This window comes from Ammospiza caudacuta, chromosome 4, assembly GCF_027887145.1.
Source record: "Ammospiza caudacuta isolate bAmmCau1 chromosome 4, bAmmCau1.pri, whole genome shotgun sequence".
NCBI classification, from domain to species: domain Eukaryota; kingdom Metazoa; phylum Chordata; class Aves; order Passeriformes; family Passerellidae; genus Ammospiza; species Ammospiza caudacuta.
In genome coordinates, this window is record NC_080596.1 from 17,902,074 (window position 1) to 17,922,513 (window position 20,440).

The following is a 20,440-nucleotide window of genomic DNA, read 5'->3' on the forward strand; positions in this document are numbered from 1 at the left end:
ACGCTTCCTTTAGGGTAGCTGCAGACACTTGTCCTGTGGAAAGAAATTAAGTAGCATTTTTAAGATACAAATGCTGGGGAGTTATCCACATAGCCTGCTACATCCAGTCTTAGTGGTGTTACAGACTTTTGTAGGTTAAGTCTGGCAGTGCCAGTCAGGGGAGAAGCTGTCCCCTTTGTGGAGGGAGCTATACATGAAGATGTGTACTTTTGGCTTGAATGAAGCACAGCTCTTGAGCTGAGGTTGACCAGCTACCTGGGAATTGGTGCTCCAATAATACAAAAATAGTCTTGGTAGATAGGCAGTCTATTGGGGTAGATAAGTGATCAATCATGGGGTCTAAAGTCAGTCCAGCTGCTCTGGTATACACCTGCCAAATCCATGACTCTAGATGGATACCCCATATGTGCTATCTGGTGTGTCTTTTAAGAAAGTGGTGTGTCAAGGAGAGGTACAGCCCTGATGCACTGCTTACATGTCTGTCGAGTTTCTGGTACATGTCTACTGTGCCTGGGCTCTAACCTCTGTACTGGACAGTGCACCCATCGAATGGTGGGGCAAGTTAGAAGGCAGAGTCGTTCTTTCAGTCTCTGTGGTGAAGCGTCTCACATTGTCTGCAAGATTGACAGGTGCTCTGACATTTCATAAGAGAAGAAATTGATGGGCTAACCAGTGGGTGGACATAAATTTACATCAGTTATAGGCTGTTTGTTTTTGCTAACAGTGCACTTTGCCCTGCTGTCTATTTGTGCAAAACCCATTTTAAGCAAGAGTAGGAAGCCATATTACTTTTTATTTAGCATTAAAAAAGGTCATCTGTAAAATGGAATAGAATGAAGTTATCACAGAAATAATGAAGAAACAGTAATTAAAATCCAAATAGGTGTAAAGAAGGAGCTGTCAATATCTCTAGTGGTGGCTGGGATACAAGAGGAAGTGCCCACAGACCGTGAAAAGTCAGTGCTTCCTCATCACAACCTGCAGCTCTTCTCAGTGCTTTCTCCTTCTTATAACATGTATAGAGCCTTTTTCAGAATATATTGAGAGAATTTTTTTCTCTTCCCCTGAACGATAAATCAATTTGCAGTACAATGAGTTCCTTTTTTACTCTAGGTTTTTCATACTATTCAACAAGCTAGTCAGTGTTTTTTCTCCAGGAAGGGTGGACTGGGCTGTGGTACAGGGCCAGTTCTCTGTCTGAGCCTATCACTGGGAATGCACCAGCCCTGACCTGCTGGCTACCCATGTAATTTAAGAATCACATTTCAAAAGCAGTTATTTTGGCTCATAAAAATATCCAGGAATTACCTAGCACTGGGTTGGAAAAGGCAGATCCTGACTGCCAGGTGTTTTCTGTGAAGTTACAGAGTCCTTGATGAGCAGTGGGGCCTGGCCCACAAACTCCTTGCCCGTGTTTGTAATGCTGAAGGCTGAATTAGCAGGGACTCTGAGCAGGCTGCAGGAGCCAGCACACTTGAGGTGATTAATGAGAAGCCTGAGCTGGTGCTTTACACTGAAGATGAGTCATTAATATAACAGGCATGCTAACAGGCACGGGAGAGGCTCCGTGTGGGAGGCCACAGGAGCCTTCTCTCCCCAGGCTGTGAGCAGGGTTGAGCCAGCACAACAGGGCTGCTTACAGTTCTGGGCTCCCTGGTGCTCCATTTCTGCTCCTGGGTTAGAGACACATCTCCTCATGGAGTGTGGTGGGTGTTAGGATGAAAGCAATCATCCTAATATGTGTGCTTCAGTGGCATTAAGGGGTTCAAGTGCACTAGGGCTATTGCTGCCCTCATATCAAAGCCCCACACCTCTGAAGAGGGTGGTGGCAGTGCCGCCTTCAACAAGCTGAGCATGTCCCCAGCCAATATTGGCAAGGTGAAGGACAGAGTAATTAAAATTTATTTTTTAAGCCCCCAGGATGTACCTGTGCTCTGTGCATGCAGGTTATGTAGCTTGTGGGGTTCACAACCCTGTCTTCTGTTTATATTACTTCTGTCTTCTTTTTTCATTAGTTTAGAAGGCAGACCAATTTTTAATTGAAGGGATTTTTTTTTTCTCTGAGGAAAATGCTGATACATTGTGTTCACATAAAGGAAGGAGTATTAGATTTGAAACCAGTTAAACCATCACGGAAGGAAAAAAAATCCTTTCTTCCTGACTGCTAAATATTTAACAGGCCACTGAATGATCAAAGGTCCCTTTAGGATTTTAAAATGACAAGATAGGAACGAGTTTAAATTCCCCAACATTTGCATTTGTGACAGCAAGAATGTGAGAAGCAATGTCAAATGCTTGAAGTCCTCCCACTTGCACAGTGATCACTGAGTCATTTTACTGAGAGAAGCCAATTCAGAATGCTTTATCCCTTCTATAAATGTTGAACCAAACTCAGCTGGGAAATGGGAGCATCACCCACATAACACAAAGCACTGGAGCATTTTCCCTCTGCACAGGGTAATCAGCAGCAGGAAAAAAAAAGTCTCAAGTGCTGAAGGGATTCTACAGTGAATAGTCATTGGGGGAATGTTGTCTCCTAAGCTGGCTTTGACTTAACTCTTGGTTTCCACAGGGTTGTTGGAAATGGTGTTAGGAACACTTTTTGTTTGGATGCTGTCTCTTTATATCTGAACCTTAATGCTCTGACTGCAATGAGGGTACAGTAGAAGAGCTCACTTGTCACTGATTTCATCTGGGAGATTACAAATGGATACACGCTGAGTCTGTCTCACTGGATGAAAGTGGTTTTATCCAATTTCCAAGATACCTTACCTTACCATATTAAGTGGTTAGATTTTTTGGCACTTGAAACACTTTGGATTTCTGAAGGTGATAATCTTGACTTGCTACATTGTTCTGTTAGTGTTAAACCTGTGTGAAAGCTTTGCCTTTGTGGAACTAACCACTTGCTTAAGTGTGTGCTTGAAAATCTTTGCTGAATCAAATGAATGAATTTAAATGTTTAAAAATAATTTAAGTTGAAGTAGATGAGCTTTTAAGCTTTCAATAGCAATGTTATTTTAAGCTTCTCTTGTCAGATTGCTTACATATTTGTTATGGTTTAAGTCCAGCTGGCAAATAAGTACCATGCAGCCACATATGATTTACATTTGTTGTTGCTGTTGCAAAGTATGTGTTGAACTTCTTTAAGCAATAATCTATTCAGAAAAATGCTTCTGAATACTTGAGGCACTAATTCTTCTTCTGTGTCTTAGGGAGACATTCTGTAAACGTCTTTTAGAGGGTGCTAGATGGTCCAGAGAGCATCCAGGCAGAAGTGACTTGAGGTGAATGGAGCCCACTAAGCACCCACACTTCACATATTTATGTCTGCCCCAGGTATGGGAAAGAAGTTAATAACATTAGAGCAGTCAACTGTTGCTTTTTCCAGTGCCACTGCCTTTCTTGGATAATTGCAGGCAGATGAGCAACTAAACCGCAGAACAAGGACCAGTTGGTTTGTTGCCTCCTTGTATCAGAAATGATACATGTGTGTGAGAGCAAGAACTGCTTTTTTCACTCCTGTGTTTAATCATTGAATCTGCTTGTTGAACAATGCTTGTTATGGAACAGTAAGCACATCATTTGGCTTTATGCTCAACAACTACAAAAATGATCATACTTTAATGAGAGCCATTGCAATACCCCTATGGAGGGAATGCACAAATACTTATCAGATAATTGAAACAGAATTATTTGGAGCTTGTTATTGAAAGGTGATGATACAGCATAGTGCTGAATTTCATTTTGTTTGTTCGTGTCAAAGTACATTTACCATTCACCGTGTATTCCACACAAGTATTTTCTGGTATGGGCAATTCTAAAATGACATTTGTGCGTAAACTCACCAGCTGAGTGCCTAACTGGTACTGCTGGAGTGTTTAGAAACACTTGGGCATCGAGCTGTGGCAGTCATTCAAGTCACTTGTGTTCAGATCTGCATGGGTGATTCTCAAGATCTGGCTCTGGTTCCTATCCAAATGTTCATCAGGCAGCACATGTAGAGAAACAATGCCTGTGGCTGATAGGAGATAGGTCTTTATGTTGTTTCCAAACTACAGGGAGTCATATGATAAGTACACATCTTCTTCTGAAGCATGGCCTCATCCTGCCAGTCTTTTTGTTTCATGCTCAGTTCTGAAAATAGAGAAGAGCATCATTTAGGTTCTCATTATGATGGAGGAAATGTTGTATTGCTTCAGGCAGTGTATTGTTGTTCAAGAACTGCGAATGTGACTTGTAGAAGAAAGCTATACCAACTGTAATCAATTTGTTACATGTGTTCTCTCACTCCTGTGTTTTAACTGAGCGTTCTTGTCTCACAGAGTAAGCTTTGTTGGTAATCCATCTCATTGATGTGACATATATGAAATTATTTTCTTCTTCAGCTTCATCTGAACTTCCATAAGTCACATGTAGCTGACTGTTATGCCATGAAATTGAAGAAAAGTGGTTTGGTTTTTCCTGTTTATCCCCAAAGTAGATGGTGTAATGGGTGCAATTACTAAGCAGAATTTCACTCAAAATTTCCTGGCAGATTTGTGGTTTTACCTGCTATTCTGGATGTTGTGAACAGAATAAATACTTTCATCTCAACTACTGTTTTTATGTCCTACCTCTAGCAAAAATTATGCTTACCTCTGTGTGTGTATGCATATTTTTTTCTTCTAGTATGCTTAAATATAAACAGGGTGAGGGCTGGAGTATGATTAAAATTCTTTCTCTCAAATCAGAAGAGTTGATGTGAAAAGTAATATTTCCCTATTGTTCCTAGTGGCTGTGGGACTGACTGCTTCCTGTGAATTCTAGCAGTTTGTGGTGATAACTTCACTGTGACTTAAATGCATTCTAGGGGCAGCCCCTGCTTAGCTGGTGAAGTTTGAGGAGCTACTGTGATTAATAATAAGAAAGGACCAGAGGCAAAGTGTCATTTTAACAATTCTAATAACTAACACTTAATGCTTTGATCCTTTAAAATCAGCTCTGCATTTTAATGTAAAATGGTTTAAGAGAGTTTATTAATAGAAGGCTCCTTCTGGTAATAACAGTGCAGCAACAGTTCCCCTTAGAAGTTTCAGCTATGGCTGAGATCATCATCAGTTCACTCTGGTTCAGGTAGTTTTTGGACTTTTGGCACCAGTGGGGCTTGCCCTCCTTTTCCTTCTCAGCAGCATGGTGAGCAGCATCTCTGCCCCACTTGACTCTGTTCCAAACAGCAAGTGGTCTCATCCCAGCTCTGGCAAGATGTAACTTGTCTGCAGTTCTCATAAGTGAGCACCAGAGGCAAAGGGTAGCGGATGCTCCACATGTTTTTCCTGTGTTGTGTGGACAGAAAAAGCTGGGTTAGCCCAGAGAAGACTGAAATGAATCAGGGTAATGTTTTTTTCCAGTATCAAACATTTGTTACTTGAAGGCTTTTAAGTGGCTTTCCCAGACATCTGTTGGGAGTGATTTGGGGCAAGCCGAACCTGCCTAAAACAGAGGTGTGCACCAAAATTGGGTGCACCAAATTTATGCTCTTTATGGCTTCTTATATATGAAGTAGTAGTGAAGATTTTTCTGGTGTCCATCCCTTTTGGGAGAGCAGCATGTGTCTGAAAAGGGGATCATAAACCCAGGCTGCCTTCAGACTTACAGGTGTAAGTATGGAAATGGCTCAGTGAAGGGGAAAGCTACACTGGGCTTATACTGACAGAGATGGAACAGAATTTTTCCTGGGAAACTGTTGCTTTGAAGTCTACTCTCATGCAGTTTAGAGGATGGCAGGCTTCAGTCTGCTGCTTTCTTGCATCTAAGCCAGAAGGGAAAAGCAAAGATAACAATAGCAGTGCAGGGGAGGAGGGAAAGACAGCACAAATATTCAAGTGCTGTCAATTCAATGCATACTACACCATACTAAGTAGACTTTATTAAGAAATTGTTTCCACTTCGTTAAAAGGAGTTATTTCTTCTTGTATGGAAGAAGAATAAGCTGAAGAGATGTTCATGTTGTTTGTGTTTTGTGCCACTGAACCTTTCCCAATTGAAGTAAAAGCTCAGAATAGTTGTATACTTGCTTCTAGATGAAGAGTGTTGCTTCAGGAGTATAAATTTTAAAATGCAGGCTGTCTCTCAAGTCTTTGTAGTGTTTGATCTGCTGCTGAATAGATCACAATGGCAAGAAATACTCCTGAAACCTTTGTAGTTCAAATAATTGTTGCAAGTGGGTTTTTTCAAAGCAAGTGCTGGTTTACTCTGTAGAAGAAATATATTTTAAAATTCCCCAGGTGGGTAAAGTGCTATAATAGGTTGTAATTGAAGGAATGTTTTAGAAAGATGCTCACTGATAATAACTGAAGGGTGACCACTTCATTCATAACATGTCCTGCCAATCAATCCCAGCCTTTGAAGGTGACATCCTGCTGCTGGATCACCTGTGAGCCCACAGCTCAGTGTGCTGGAGAGAACAAGCAGATGAGTCAGTGTTGGTTGTAGTAGCTTGTCTGCTCATAATCCAGGGAAAAGCAAAAGGGAGCAAAACCTGCCCTCTTCCCAGTACCTGAAGAGAGAATCTTCCCCTTTCTTTAAGAACTTCTTGGGAGTGAGTGTGAGTGAGCTTTGTGCCTACAGGCACAGGAGATAGAGAGGGTGCAGAGCTGGAAGGTGTGCTCTCTCTGGGGCCATGTGAGTGGGAACTCGTGCTGCTCTTAATGCCAGAGGGTGGCTGGACCTGCAGTTCTGTGTAAAGGACTTTTTCTAAAAGTAAGAGAAGTAACTATGGTTTAGAGGTTGGTGTTTTACATGATAGTGTGTTGAATCAACTGTTTGTGTAACTGGAGAATTCTTTAAGAGGAAATGAATTCTCCTCCTTGAATTTTTTTCTTAGAGAGTATATACTCATGGAATCTATACAGTAACTTCTGGAGTTTATCTGTACTAAAAATGTGCTTAACATTGAAATGTGATTGTGATCTTCAAACTGTTTTAAATAATATATATTAAAATAACATTGCAGTTCTGGCTGAAACCACACTATCTAAAATTATCTTTACTGACCTAGTAGAGCCAAGTCTGACCAATATTGCTCATTTCTATGCTGACTTCCAAGCTGATGTGTGCCATTATTTTAGTGAATGTGATCTGTCAAGGTCACGTATTATGTTCTAGTTTTATTTAATTAAGATCGTGTTTAGATATCATCCTTGGAGTTCATTCTTGGTAATGGGTTCACACAGAATGGAGCACCCTCCATTACAGAAAGAGACAGATGGGTGTAGCTAATCCCATGGTTCTCCTGACAGACATAGTGTCGGACAGGTTCATTTATTTTCCTCTCTGTTCTAGGATGTGATCATTCCTGCTGTTCTCCTTTGGCATGTCCCACCAAGTGCACTGTGTAGACTGAATTCTGTGTTCAGGAGAAGGCCCCCTAGGGCTGGATAGACCTTTTTAATACATGAGAGAATGGCCTCCTCTTTTTTTTTTTTTTTTTTTTGCACTAAGATGACATTTTTGGCTTATGTTACTCTTTGACTTTGTAATTCTTTTTTGTGCACTGTTTGCCCATCATCTTTGATTTGGTGAGTGCCTAAGTGACACTTATATAAACATTTTCCTGTTGAGGTGCATGTTACTTATTTCAGTTACTTAGTCAGTTTTGTCAAGGTGTCTTTATGTAGTAAAAAAAATAAAAATAAACTCAGGCTGTTTATTGTTCCTTCTTACTGCACAAGATTGAGCAAACAGTTCAGTGCAGTCCTTGGCCCTTCTTCCAAATCCTTACTGGAATTGGTGGTATTATTTGACTGAAGATTTCTGTAGAACTGAGTCTGAAATTTCAGTTTTAAGAATGTAAATAAAGTTGATAGTGGATATTTGTTGCATATAGTGACAGATACTGTTTGAGCAGATGTATTATTCTAAATTATTGTTATTACCTTGTTCAGGAGAATGGGAGCAGAGGCAGATCTGGGCCACATCTCTGATGTGATGTCTAGTTAGCATCACTCCCACTAAACTGCAATTAGAAATAACTTCAGTCTTTCCAAATTATGTGCTTTAGCTTTTTCTTTCCCTACCCGTGGAGTTTTCAATGTCACCATGGATTTGGGAAGCAGAAGAGGATGAAGTTGAAAGGGCTGTGTGCATCCACATGTGCTGCTGATGTCACATGGACTCAGCCCTTAGGCAGCCTCTGACTTTGTCACCTGGAATTGATGCACGTCTGTTGCTGTAGAACTCATATCAGCTTCTGGTCTGGCCTGTGCAATGAGCAGGTTCTCCATGTGATCCTCATTTATCAGCAAATAGCAACATTCCAGGAGCTCTAATTAGGAAATTTACCAGCCTGCTTAATGCAAATGTGCATCTGAGTTTCAGCAAACTTGATTTCTCACAAAAATGTTCCTCTTGTTCTCTGAAGGCATCTCATCCGTACAAGGAATACTGGGAACTTTTAAAGGAAGGAAAGGAAAAAAAAATACACAATCTATTGTGTATTACATAATATGTTGTGTATTCACAATACACAATGTGTTGTGAAATTTATTTTTCAAGGCATTTGCAACAGTTTGTAGATTGTTATAAGCAGAAATTATTTCCAGCTATTTGTGGACACCAAGGTGGACCTGTGGTTGCAGGCTTCCACAGACATTTTATTCCTTTTTCTGTAAGCCTCAGTTGTTTTCCTTCTCACTTTTGTCATTGCCAACTGAAAGGCATAAAAATGCAAATCTGAATGCAGCCTGTAGAACTTGAAGACACTATTTTAGCCTTCATTGGATTTGTGCTAATGCTGATATTTATTTGTTTAATTGTCTCTTCTTCATTTCAACTCCCTGTTTGAGGAGAAGGAGGGAGACACTCTCATTTTATTGGTATTCTAAATGAATTGTGCACTGGAACAGCTAATTTCTTTCCCACAAAATGCTTTCTCATCATTTCCTTCATTTAGGTGTTCAGCTTAAGGATAATTAAAACAGTTGGGTCTGTTTCTAGATAGTGTACAGATACATCTCTGTACCTTTGGAGTGAAACAACTGGATGATGATGCTTTGTCATTTACAGCTGAGTCTTGGAGGGACTGACTATTGCAATGAGCGAGCTGGAGCTTTGAAGCATCCTAACCTGACCTGGCAACTCAGTTGTAGCTGTATAACTCAGTCAGTTCCATGAATATAATGTCTTAGGACTAGGAAAGTAAATTAATTGAGGCCATTTTAGCATAGCTTTGTTTTGCCTCTTGTTGGATTCTTTGCCTCTTATTGGATTCTTTGTTCAAGGGTCTTTCTCCCATCCAGATAAGTTGGGTTTTATGGTCAAAAGAGCTGTAAAAAATGAGTTACCAAATGGCAAAGGCAGTTATTTTTTCACTTTAGTACAGTATCCAGGTGGACTATACTTTGGAGAAAAAGGAATGCAAATTATTTTCTTTTCAAAAGGGAATTTTAAGCCCATAAGCACAGCAAATTGTTATTCAGCTTGTAGCAGGAGGCAGATTTTCAAAGGAACAATAACAGCTGCACTGGGGGTAAAAGAAAGGAATCCCAAAATTTTACTTTAAGCTCTGCCATATAATGACTGACAGCTCCTGACAGAAGCTCTCACAAGGTGGATAATACAAAAATGGAATGGGCTTAGTCAGGCTGCAGGGAATGGAGTTAGCAGCTGTAAGAGCTTGAAGCAGGCCTGCCAGGTTGTAGGTTTGGGATGCAGTAACAGGCACGGGACCAACAGCTTTAGGGATAAACAGTTTTATCCCTAAATAAATAAAGACAGATTACTAGTGCCATTATCCAGACTGTAACAACAACAAATTCAATAATTCACTAATGCTGGGCTTCAATTAACATCTGGGCCCACAAAGATGTACGTGCCCATGGCTGGCAGGCAGGCATTACTCTATTAGTATGCGATAATTTTTCAAGGTAATGATGCTTTTAGATGTGTATTTTATTTTCAGCTCCCACAGGTACCAGCTGGAGTGTGTGTACAACAAATCGGGCTATGCTAAAATTGCTTTGCATGGAACGTTTTGTTGGGGTCTCAAAGGACTTTCCAGAAGATTATCTTGTAAACCAGCTTTTCCCCTCTTCTAGCTCATTGCTTTTTCAATAAGGCTTTTTGTCTTGGTTCATAGGTTTTTTGATTCACAGTTTTAATTTGATTAATTTACACAGATTTAATTTAATCAAATTTAATTGGTTCACAGTTTTACATTATGAAACACTCAATAACAGACTGGCAAGTGATGTAGTGACCAGTGCTCATTGAGTTTTAATAATCTGTTTTGCTGGAATTAGCTAGGACTTCTCAGGTTACATTAATCTTTTAGTTATTTGAGGCAAGCCTCACTGTGTTTATTGTTATCAGTAGGGCTTTCAACTAGAGAAAAGATCCTCCCACACTATCTGCATTGGAAATTCCATAGAGGTCTCAAGAACAGACAGAAAATCAGAAACTACAAAGCAACATGAATGTGAGTTTGTGGGGGGAAGGAGTTTATCAATGAGTATAAACACCTGATAGAGGTGGAGGTAAAGGAGATAGAACCAGATTCTTCAGTGGTGAAATGCCAGGAAGCAGTGGGCACTAAATAAAAAGCAGGAAACTCCAATGTAGAAAAAGTTTTTCACTGTGTATTTATTGAACACCGGAAGAGGTTATCCAGTGAGGTTGTGGAGTCTCTGTCTGTGGAAATGGTTAAAACCTGATCAGGAGTGGCCCTGAGCAACCTGCTCTAGGTGGGCAATTTCTGGAGGTCTCTTCTGCCCTCTGTGGTTCCTGGCTTGCAGAGTGATTGCCTCTTGCTAGTATAAGTGTTCTAAGAGCAGACAGTTTGGTAGCCTGGATTGTTTATCTCAGGATGTGGAATCACTCCAGAAGGAATTAGTCTCCAGTAATCATGGGAATTATGCGTGACTGTAAGATTTCATCAGTGTTCATAACGGAGAGAAAAAACCTATTACTAACCAGGGAGATGGCAAAGTAGAGTGTTTAGATCAGCCACTAAATTACAGTTATAACTCTTCCTTTTGAAGTTGCTCTGGCTTGGGATAAATTACCTGTTTTCTTATGGCAATAACTTGGCATTACAACACCAGCAGGTCACCAAGAGGACAGAATGCACACTCCTGAAGGTGACCCTTTCACTACATGATGCTGACATGGAAGCGCTACCAGGAGTTGACCACTTGGTCTGTTTTTCATGGGTAGGGGATCTTAAACAGCCTCTTCCCTTCAACCAAGAGTGTTATGAGGTGGGAAAGAATGGGGTGCAATTTTCACCAAAAACACTGAAATAAGAAAAACCTATTTGGTGGCATTTACATCGTAAAAGGAGTAGTTCTGAAGTTTTGACAAATATTCTGTATTTTAACAGGCCCAGGTCTTCAGGAGGAGTTTTTTATTAATTTGATTACTGTTTTATTGCAAAAGTTGGTCATTTCACATGGTTGTGCACAGAGCTTAGCAGGATTCATTCCCACATAAAAGAGGAATCAGTGTTTTGGAGGCATCACTGCAGTTCTGCTTCATGCTCCTTTATGCCACTTACATTCATTAATACCTGTTCTTTGAGTCAGAGCTGGTGCCCAGGGTTGTACAAAAGTCTCACTTCACCATGATGGGACACCATCTCCTCTGTTTATAGAAGGACACAGCTTGCTTGATGAAAGGAGAGAACCTCACGGAAGAGAGGGGATGCACTGTGTAACGTAGCCACGTATTCCTGGGAAAGTGTGCATGGGCTTGCCAGGTGGCCTGGCAGCAGCACATAGGCTCTGTGCAGCTCTCCCATGCCTTTAGCAAGGCAGGCAGAAGTGCTGATAGCACAAAGTGGCACCCTTGTTAATGCCTGAGAATGGCAGCGTGGTCTGCTCTGCTTGGGATAGCACAAAAGCTTTTTTCCTGTAACATGGGGTCGGAGGGCATGAGACTCTCTGGAGTCAAAATATAACCAGAGTGACCATGCTTCAAACTGATATATGGGTGGGTATTCATTTCTCCTTAAGGGAATCCTTAGGGGACAAGCAGAAGTCCTCACCTCACCATTCTTCTACCACCTTGTTGACTGGGTGAGTTGTCATTTCCCCTTTTAAAAGTGTTTTTCCAGAAAGAGTTCATGCTCCCCAGTTAAAAACTGACTTCATCTCAGTTGAGCTTTAGTTGAGCTTTTCAGATGATCTAATATAAAAAAAAATCTTTCCCTCTGGAAATGCCCTTCAGTGTGGTTGAGAGAGGTTGCAGCTTCTAGAGAAAAATGTGTCATTCATACTAAGACAAGAATTGGTCTTTTGGGTGGTTTTCTTCTTCCATAACTGAATTAGGATATGGAATTACTGATCATGACAACGTAAAATTGCACTTCTTTGTTTTAAAGGAGGTAAAATATGATTTAAGGTGTACCTTAGATGTCTCTGTGTTGCTGGGGGTGGTGGTTTACTTTTGTGATACCCTTACTTTGGTGGGCTGTACATCAGAAGCAGAGCATGCCACCATTTCAAGTGAGGTGGTCACCTTTGCTGTGCATTTTTTATGCAACAGATGACTTTGAGTAATGTCATCCTCATCTGAACTGCAGTGACATCAACATGAGAGGTGTGTTTGTGGTGCTGCTTGCAGCTGGGCAAAGGTGATAAACCCTTCTTGGGCAGAGAGGTCCCTTGGAGGTTGGTTATGGCTTATGATTTACTTCCTTTGAAAAATGGGCTTGATGTTGTGTTTTTCTAGTGCTGCTAATTGTTTTATTTGAAGCTGTAGAGAAACCTATGTCCTGAACTTGCTGAAGGGACTTGGGAAGATGATAATTTCAGTCTTTTAGACCTTGTGTTTCAGTATAATCCTGATAGACAGTCCAGATCCATTGCAGAGGTTCCTAACAAAAAAACAGCATACAGACTTTGAAGCTCTTATTTGAAATTCAGCTGGGAAGTGTTTTTCCTTGTCGTTAATAATGGTCCTGGCAGTTTCATTTGCCATCTGTTTTCCTGCTACAGATAACATGAAGCTGTGTACAGGCTTTCTTGTGCACCCTCAAGCCTGATTTTGGGCACAGTTTTACTTGATGAGCTGATTGTTAGCTGAAGCTGTTCCCTAATGACTGGGGGAAGCAGAAATGAAATTTTATTTTTGATTAAGTGGGAGAGCATGCAACAGGAGCTTTATGTTTTTAGAGCTGGTCTGTTAGGGTAATGGCACAGTAACCTCTGTAAAATTTGAATTGCACACTTTATTTGGCTATTTCAGTCAAAGCTAGTAAGGATTGATGCTGCTTTTCATAGAAGCAAACAGGCAAAAAATGCTATTAAAAATGTGTTTAGAAACTAAGGTAAGTAAATACTCAAATCAAGTAATCTGGGGAGCTCAAGGGTTTTAATAAGATAAGGCAGAAATATAATTTGGTCTAGTTTTTCCTCATAATTTCAAGCCTGAAAAATGACCTTTTGTGTTGAACATCCCAAATTTTTGGCAGTTCTGGAAGACACATGTGCCTATTAGATACCTAAATAAAGGTATTTGCAAGTATTGGTGTCCTTTGGCTTTTTGGGATTTATCCATGTTGTCTATGCCATAGAGCAGCTCAGGGTGTTGACTCAGAGCAGGCACATGCATGGAGGGAGCTTGGCAGAACAGTTAGACTCCACACAGACTGTGCTGCTTACCTCCAAAGGAAAAAGCACAGAGGAGTAATAGGACCAGATATCTCTTCATACTGGAGCTTTTAAAATCTAAAGTAAGAGCTGGAGAGAAGAATCTGTATTATGGATATAAATTCTGTACATCGTAAACTTGGATGATGAGGATGAAAAATGTGTACCTACATATGTATCCAAAAGGTGACAGAGCCAAGGAAGAACAGGTATCTGGCAGATGAAGTCACAATTTGTCCTTGGGATGGTGCAGAAAGTGAGGAATAGTGTGTTATGACTAAGGTCACCTGGTTAAACCACTGAGGGAGCCAATATGTGGCAAATGGGAGAGCGCAGTAAATACTGTGGGAAGGTAAAGAGGGTTTAGTGCCACCTTTTTTGCATTTTATATTCAATTTTGTGTTTAGCTTTCAGAGGTGAATTTCAGGTTTAGCTTCTCTTACCCTCATTTTGTCTGTATCCTAAATTTAATTTAGCACCACTATCTTACTTGTAGATTTTGAAGAATTATCTCATTAGGCTGGTTTATGGTTTACTTAATTTTGTATTTCTGTCTGCTTTACCAGCCTGCAGGTTTTTTAAATTAATTCCTTCCTGAGTGTCTGTAATTGGTTTTAGTGTGTTTCTGTCTAGGTTGACACCTGTTATAAGTCAGCATAGTCACAATAGTTCCATTGACACACTCTGCCTGTTTTCATGTCAGTTTTCTTATAGTTCAGGATGAATGCCAGCAGCTTCTGCTCTGGCAGAGATCATGCTTCTTCTCTGTGAACTTCTGGAGTAGCAGCTCCGAGGAGGATTGGCCCAATTGAAATGTTGGGGTTTTCTCCTTTGTGTTTGTTTCATATGGTACAGAGTATCTGTAGTTCTAGGAGAATAATTACCTTCCTTTAGTAATCTTATTCAGCATGTTATTCCTCACACCATTGCCATCTTGTAAACTCCAAGAGTCTCTTACAAAAATGGCTGTATAAAATAGAAGTGCTCCTATAATAAAGAAAAAAATGCAGGAAGCTGGGTGAAAGGTATCGTACCATGTGTCATATACCAGTAGTGCATAGAGTAACATGCTGGTTGGCATAACAGAGCATGTAAAGGTATGACCCATTAAAGGAAAAAAGCATTTTCCAATACAGTTAAATTCTAAAACAAGAAAAAAAGCAGCATGTTCCCCCTTTTTTGCAATATGAAAAGACTAAAACTTTAAAATTAATAATGGTGTATGAGAGGGTGGATGTATCTATAACATTAAAAAAATAAATAATTGAGTACTGTTTCATTTGCATATCTTGATATTGGCCTGTTTTTACAGGCACTTTTGTGTACCTGCCACTGTGTTCCCCTAAGCAGTTAAACATGAATTAATGTGGTAACTTAATGTGATACTTAAACCATTTGTGCAGGACTTTGTTTCCCAGATGGGTTTCTTAAGGCACAAAACCACCTTGTTTTGGTTTGATTCATGACTGGACCAAACCATTTCTATGGGATTAAAATATTTTCCCGAGATACTCAGCAAACTGGTGGTGGGTACTGTTCTTTTATTCACATTGACTTCTTGGCCTCTCCATGGAAAGGGAAAAATGAGATTTCAGCTATTCAAAAAGATGATAGTTGTCGTTCTTTTGGGATATCCCTGTGAAACATGGGGAAGATCTGTCTGCAATTCATTATTGCATGACCCCTGGTAATATCCCAAAACCAAAGGGCAGGCTAAGAAGTCAGCCACTGATGGGGAGGAAGCTCACACTTTGCTGGGAGTGATGAGACGAGCAGTCACTGTCACTTTTCTTTCCCTGTTTTAAATGTAGAATGAAGAAGGCTTCCTGCAGGAGGGAATGGTGAACAATACAGGTGCTCCTGTGGATCCTGAGAACGAGGCTTACGAAATGCCTCCAGAGGTAAATCTGTTGTGGTGCTTGCTGGGAATGCATGTAAGAGAGGGCCACAGGAGGTGGCTGCATGCTCAAGTCACATGAGCCTGGCCCAGGCTGGTGCTGGGAACTGCAAGGGCACAGCAGAAACTTGGTCTCCTTGGCCAAGATCTGCCAGAGGTATAGTGCTGGGACTCAGAAAATGATGTGCTCTTTTGATAGTAAGGAAGTTAAATGGAAATTTATTTTCTGTGTTTCAAAACACTTGTGCCTGGGTTTTGAGGAATCCTTTTTTTGTATGTTTAATAGGGAATGCAAGACAAAACTGCATCTTCATAGATGGTTTGAATAGCTTGGCCACTCACCAATGCATCATGCTTTGTGAGGCATGATCCTAAGTTAATGCAATTATGGGAGTAAATTATTTTGTTGGTTTTTATGAACAAGCTCTCTGCAATGTCTGGCATGATGCACTGTTAGTTGGACTAGCAGTTTTATGGTGGCACAGATAATAAGACTGAAAATGAGAGGTATAAAAAATTTAGGCCATGATCCAATAAAAGACTTAAAGGCTTGAGGGTAACATCTTGAATATCACCAAAATTATGGATGCTGCTCATGTGGCCATAGTTAAACACTCCTTTAAATGATTTACTGACTCATATGAGGATCTGCAGCACCTGGTGTGCTGTTCATCCCAGAAGCAGTATTCCTGCCTCTCCAAGAGAATTGTCATGGGTGGCCTCAGGAGTTCCTGGCAGCATCAGCTGAATGATGTGTTAATCACTGCAAAAGTCTAATTCTCCTCTAAGTACCATGACTTGTAAGATACAGACTCTGGGAAATGTGACAAAATCCAAATACATTTCATAGCCTGGTCACATGAGAATCCATAATATTTGGGCATTGAATCCACCAGGAGTAGAATGAATAGAGAAAATAGGATGTCTTCATCGAAAATACCAGCAGTGTTGATTTCTGCTCTCCCTCAATAGGAAGAGTATCAAGACTATGAGCCTGAAGCATGAGAGTCCTTTTCTTCCTTTCTATCACCTGAAATCTACTAACTCCTTGAGATGTCCCATCCTGTACAAGTGCTGAGTTCCAATGTGCCCGGTCGTTCAATTTTTTTACAGTTTTTACGGTGTATTTTGAAGTCTTCCATCAGCAATGATTGGAGTATCTGTGACTGCATCCACCTTGTTTCAGCATTTCCCTCCTGCTGAAATGAAAGCCGGTTGGCAGGGTCATTGTTGTGCTGTGGATATTGTGGCTTCAAGTTTAAAAGTTAAAAAAGAAAATATTAAGTAAAAACACCTAAGTGTCTACTGCTTATTTCTAATTCTGTACATGTTTTGTTGATAGGCTGTCAGTAATTTGATATTGTTTCTGATACAGTTTTTATTTGTTTCCTATGACTATTCTTTCTGTGCAGAGATGACTTATTGTGAGAGCTTTATATATATGTTTATGTATTATACATATTAAAAGAAGTAATTGAGCATGAACTATGCACCTATAAATATTAGCTGTTGAAATTTTATTGTTTTGTGGTGTGTTTTATTAACTTGTGTCTGTAAATAATGGTGTTCAACTGAAGCAAATAAAACGTAACCCATTAAAAATGAATTTCTAAATTAGTGATGATTTCTAACACCACCTTCCCCTTCCAAAAGCCCCTGTTGAGGCATTCAAGCTGTGTTGCTTCTTTTGAAGGAACTGGAGGAGCAAAACCAGAAAATGTAAGCCCAGTCTGAACAAAAACCATGAAGAATGAGGAAATCAGGGCTGCTACTGTAGCTGGGTGCAGCTTTGCTGACAGATTTGTTTGTAGGCTAATAAACTTGCCGTTGTAAGGGCAGCCTGAAAGTGAATGAAGCCATTAATAGTGGGCTGCAGCAGGTTAACAGGAAATCATGAGGCTCTTTGAGGAATTACTGCTCCAAGGTTGTTAAAGTGCTGGGATATACAGTGATGGCTTAGTTGCAATGAATTTGTCTTGTATGAAGTCTCATTTTGCTGAAGTACAGGCTACTCTCTCTTTTTAGACATGTGCTGCCTGGATATTCTTCCATACAGTACAAAGATTTAAATGTGAGATGGTTTTACCTCTATCATGTTTTATTATTTGTTATTTTGGATCAAGTGTTAGCTCTAACCTGAAGTGGTTTTATGTTTAAGGTTCTTTAGTCTTGAGTAGCATTTTGGACTTGACTTGCATCTACGCTTTTCAATGTTCTGGGTAACAGGTAAATATCATTGTCTGGTTTTGAAAGTGGGGAAACTTAGGCACAACCACATAATGAATGTTACTGGTGTGCTCAAAAAAGAGACACAGACCCAAGGAGAATGAATTTTCCAACTTGTTGGTGAACTGAGCTTCTTTTTGGCTTTCTGCAGCCTTTCTGGCACTGTCATGCCCAACATGAAATAGATCTTTGCGACTGTGTGCCCATTCCATCTGTGGACAGTGGGAGCTGATGATGTAGCACTGTGAGCCAAAGTCACATGAACATGCTGGTTTCATGGTGCTTGCAATACCAGTGCTTCAGTTTCCTGCGTCATCACCCAGTTTCAACCAAGTATTTCTCAGGATTTTAATTTATTTCAGAAGAATTACTATCAAGCTCTGTCTCTTTTTTTTTTTTTTTTTTTTTTTTTTTTTTTTGTCAAAGCAATGAAAAATCCCCTTGATGATTTCAGACAATTCAGACAATTTTCAGGTATTTTCATCAATAGTTTAATTGCTTAACAAAATTTTAAGTCCTGTGCTTTTTTTGCAGAAATCTTTCATGGTAATCTATAGCAACCCACCAACAGTTCAAAAGTCTCTTTCACAGGTGATGTGTCAAAAGATTTTCTAGACCTGGATATGTTTACTGTGAAAAATGAATGCCTCAGTTACAAATCTATTGCATTCCTGGAAAATTATATCAGGATGGGGTACAAGGTAAGATACTGCTTTTATATATTTCTTAATTTTGTTTAAGAATTTTTCTGTTCTAGGAGAAGGGCTTGGAAAGAAAAGCTCAGTGCTATAGTGAGATTTCCCCTCAGTATGGCTGCAGGGAATCATCCGCCAAAAGCAACAACTGAGCGGAGTCTTGTGCCTGGTACTTCAGAAAATAGCACTGGAAAGAGCAGTCTAAATAGAATATGTATTTCTGTTATTCATCTTCACATTCACAGCCCAGGTCTTGATGTCCCTATTGCTTCTTTACCAGGCAATCAATTTAAACTGGTTGCTCACATGCTGCAGGTAAGTAGTGCACTTCTTAAGTAGCTATGGGGAGTGTTGTATCATAAAGAACAATAATGAGTTTGTTTCTGAGACTGCTCCCTTGTCTGAACATGTCAGAGTTAATTTGTTTCTTTCATTGGTAATTTCAGCAAATCATTCAGAGTTTTTAGGCCATTCAAAATGTACCAAAGGTGATCAGTTTGGTTCTTGTGTGCTTCTTGCAAACATGCCCTCAGATGGCCCCAGAAGTCCGTGGGACCCTGGTTACTATGGCAGCACAGTGTGATGCACTGCTCTGGTAACAAGCTGCATTTTAATTAGGTTCCTCTAAGGGCTGCCTGACCATCCTTTCCAGGTAAACCAAGTGTCATTGTGTCTTATTTTTTGCAGTGAGATGGATTTTGGCATGCAGGTCGCAAATGTCAGAACTGTGTTGGGTGCTAAAGCTGAAATAAATAGATACTGTTGAATTCAGGTTTTTAAAAATGTCTACTCTGTGTATCTGTAAAAAATGCTTTTGCTGGTGTGCTAAAAAATTTTAAACCATGTCTGACAGAGAGAAATAGAACTCTGAGCTCTTTTTGCTAAAAGCTTGGATTTTAACTCAGAGCAAAAACAATCTTCTATTGTCTAATTGAGAGTTAATAATGAGCCTCACCATATCCCACTCCTCCAGGGGAAAAAACACATGTTGCTTTTTTGTTCTATTTTGACAACTTTAATTGGTCATGCAATGGTTCCTTATTAAACACATTGTAATAATGTTTTTATTACTGTAAATCATAGTGTTAATACTTGTGTTACATGACTTTTATATAATTAATTTCAAGTGTTTCCTCTCCCCACCAAAGACTTTCCTTCATTCCCTCAAGACAGTTGTAGGCAAATTAAGGTAAATTGCAATCTCATAAATTCAAAGTAACATGCCTGTATCTCTACAGGAAGCACAGATTTTATTCATCCTGGTTTTCATAGCATGGACAGTCTAGGCCCAGGGATGCTAATGTGGAAGGGTCAGACATGGACAGTGGGTCAAACAGGTGCAGCAAACTCGAAGTTGAGACCACTGCCTCCAAGAACTGGGAGACTGGAAAAGCAACAGCTGTCCATTTAGAGGCTGAAATAATTCCAGGAGCACAGTGGAAGTCGGGTACAGAATGTCTGCCTACACATATTCATAAAATCTTAGTATACAAAATAGGACTACTTAATTGCCCCTAAGATTTGATCCTAAATTTACAGAAATCTGTGGAAATACTCCTACTGGCTTCACATAGGTGTGTGAGGACAGCTGTAGCTCCAGTATACGTTTGATCTTGTACAAATTGTGTGGCAGTCTGCACTGACATGGTGAGTTTCCACTTCATTTCTTCTGTATGCTTTTTTTCATGAAAAAATAACTGCTGAAACCCTTGATTCTGGACTTTCCTGAGGCACTAGCTATGCAGTACTTTATTTTTTGTCAGGGAGATGTGTGATAGAGGTGATGCTCCCTGATCCTTAACTTGCTGAAAGTAAAGGAAGTTCTTTGCAAAGTATCTATGAATAGCAAAAGTAACAGAAAAGCAAAGAAAAATATCTTGATAATCCCACAGCTAAGTCCTTACCAGGCATTCTCAGCATAGCTGTGGTTTTATATGCTGGCAAAATATACCTCAAGTGCAAAATATACTTCAAGGGTTTGAATGGGGTGGTTG

General features: G+C 40.0%; 1 protein-coding gene across 2 annotated transcripts in view; it reads left to right on the forward strand.

Annotated features, from left to right (window-relative positions):
* Positions 1–17,127, forward strand: part of SNCA (synuclein alpha) — a 63,598-nt gene extending 46,471 nt beyond the window's left edge. For both annotated transcript variants that reach the window (XM_058803799.1, XM_058803800.1), the window contains exons 5-6: positions 15,440–15,529; positions 16,498–17,127. In XM_058803799.1, coding sequence (XP_058659782.1) covers positions 15,440–15,529; positions 16,498–16,530 — 123 coding nt within the window. In that variant the 3' untranslated portion in view covers positions 16,531–17,127. The remainder of the gene's footprint in view (positions 1–15,439; positions 15,530–16,497) is intronic.
* Positions 17,128–20,440: the final 3,313 nt, after the last annotated feature.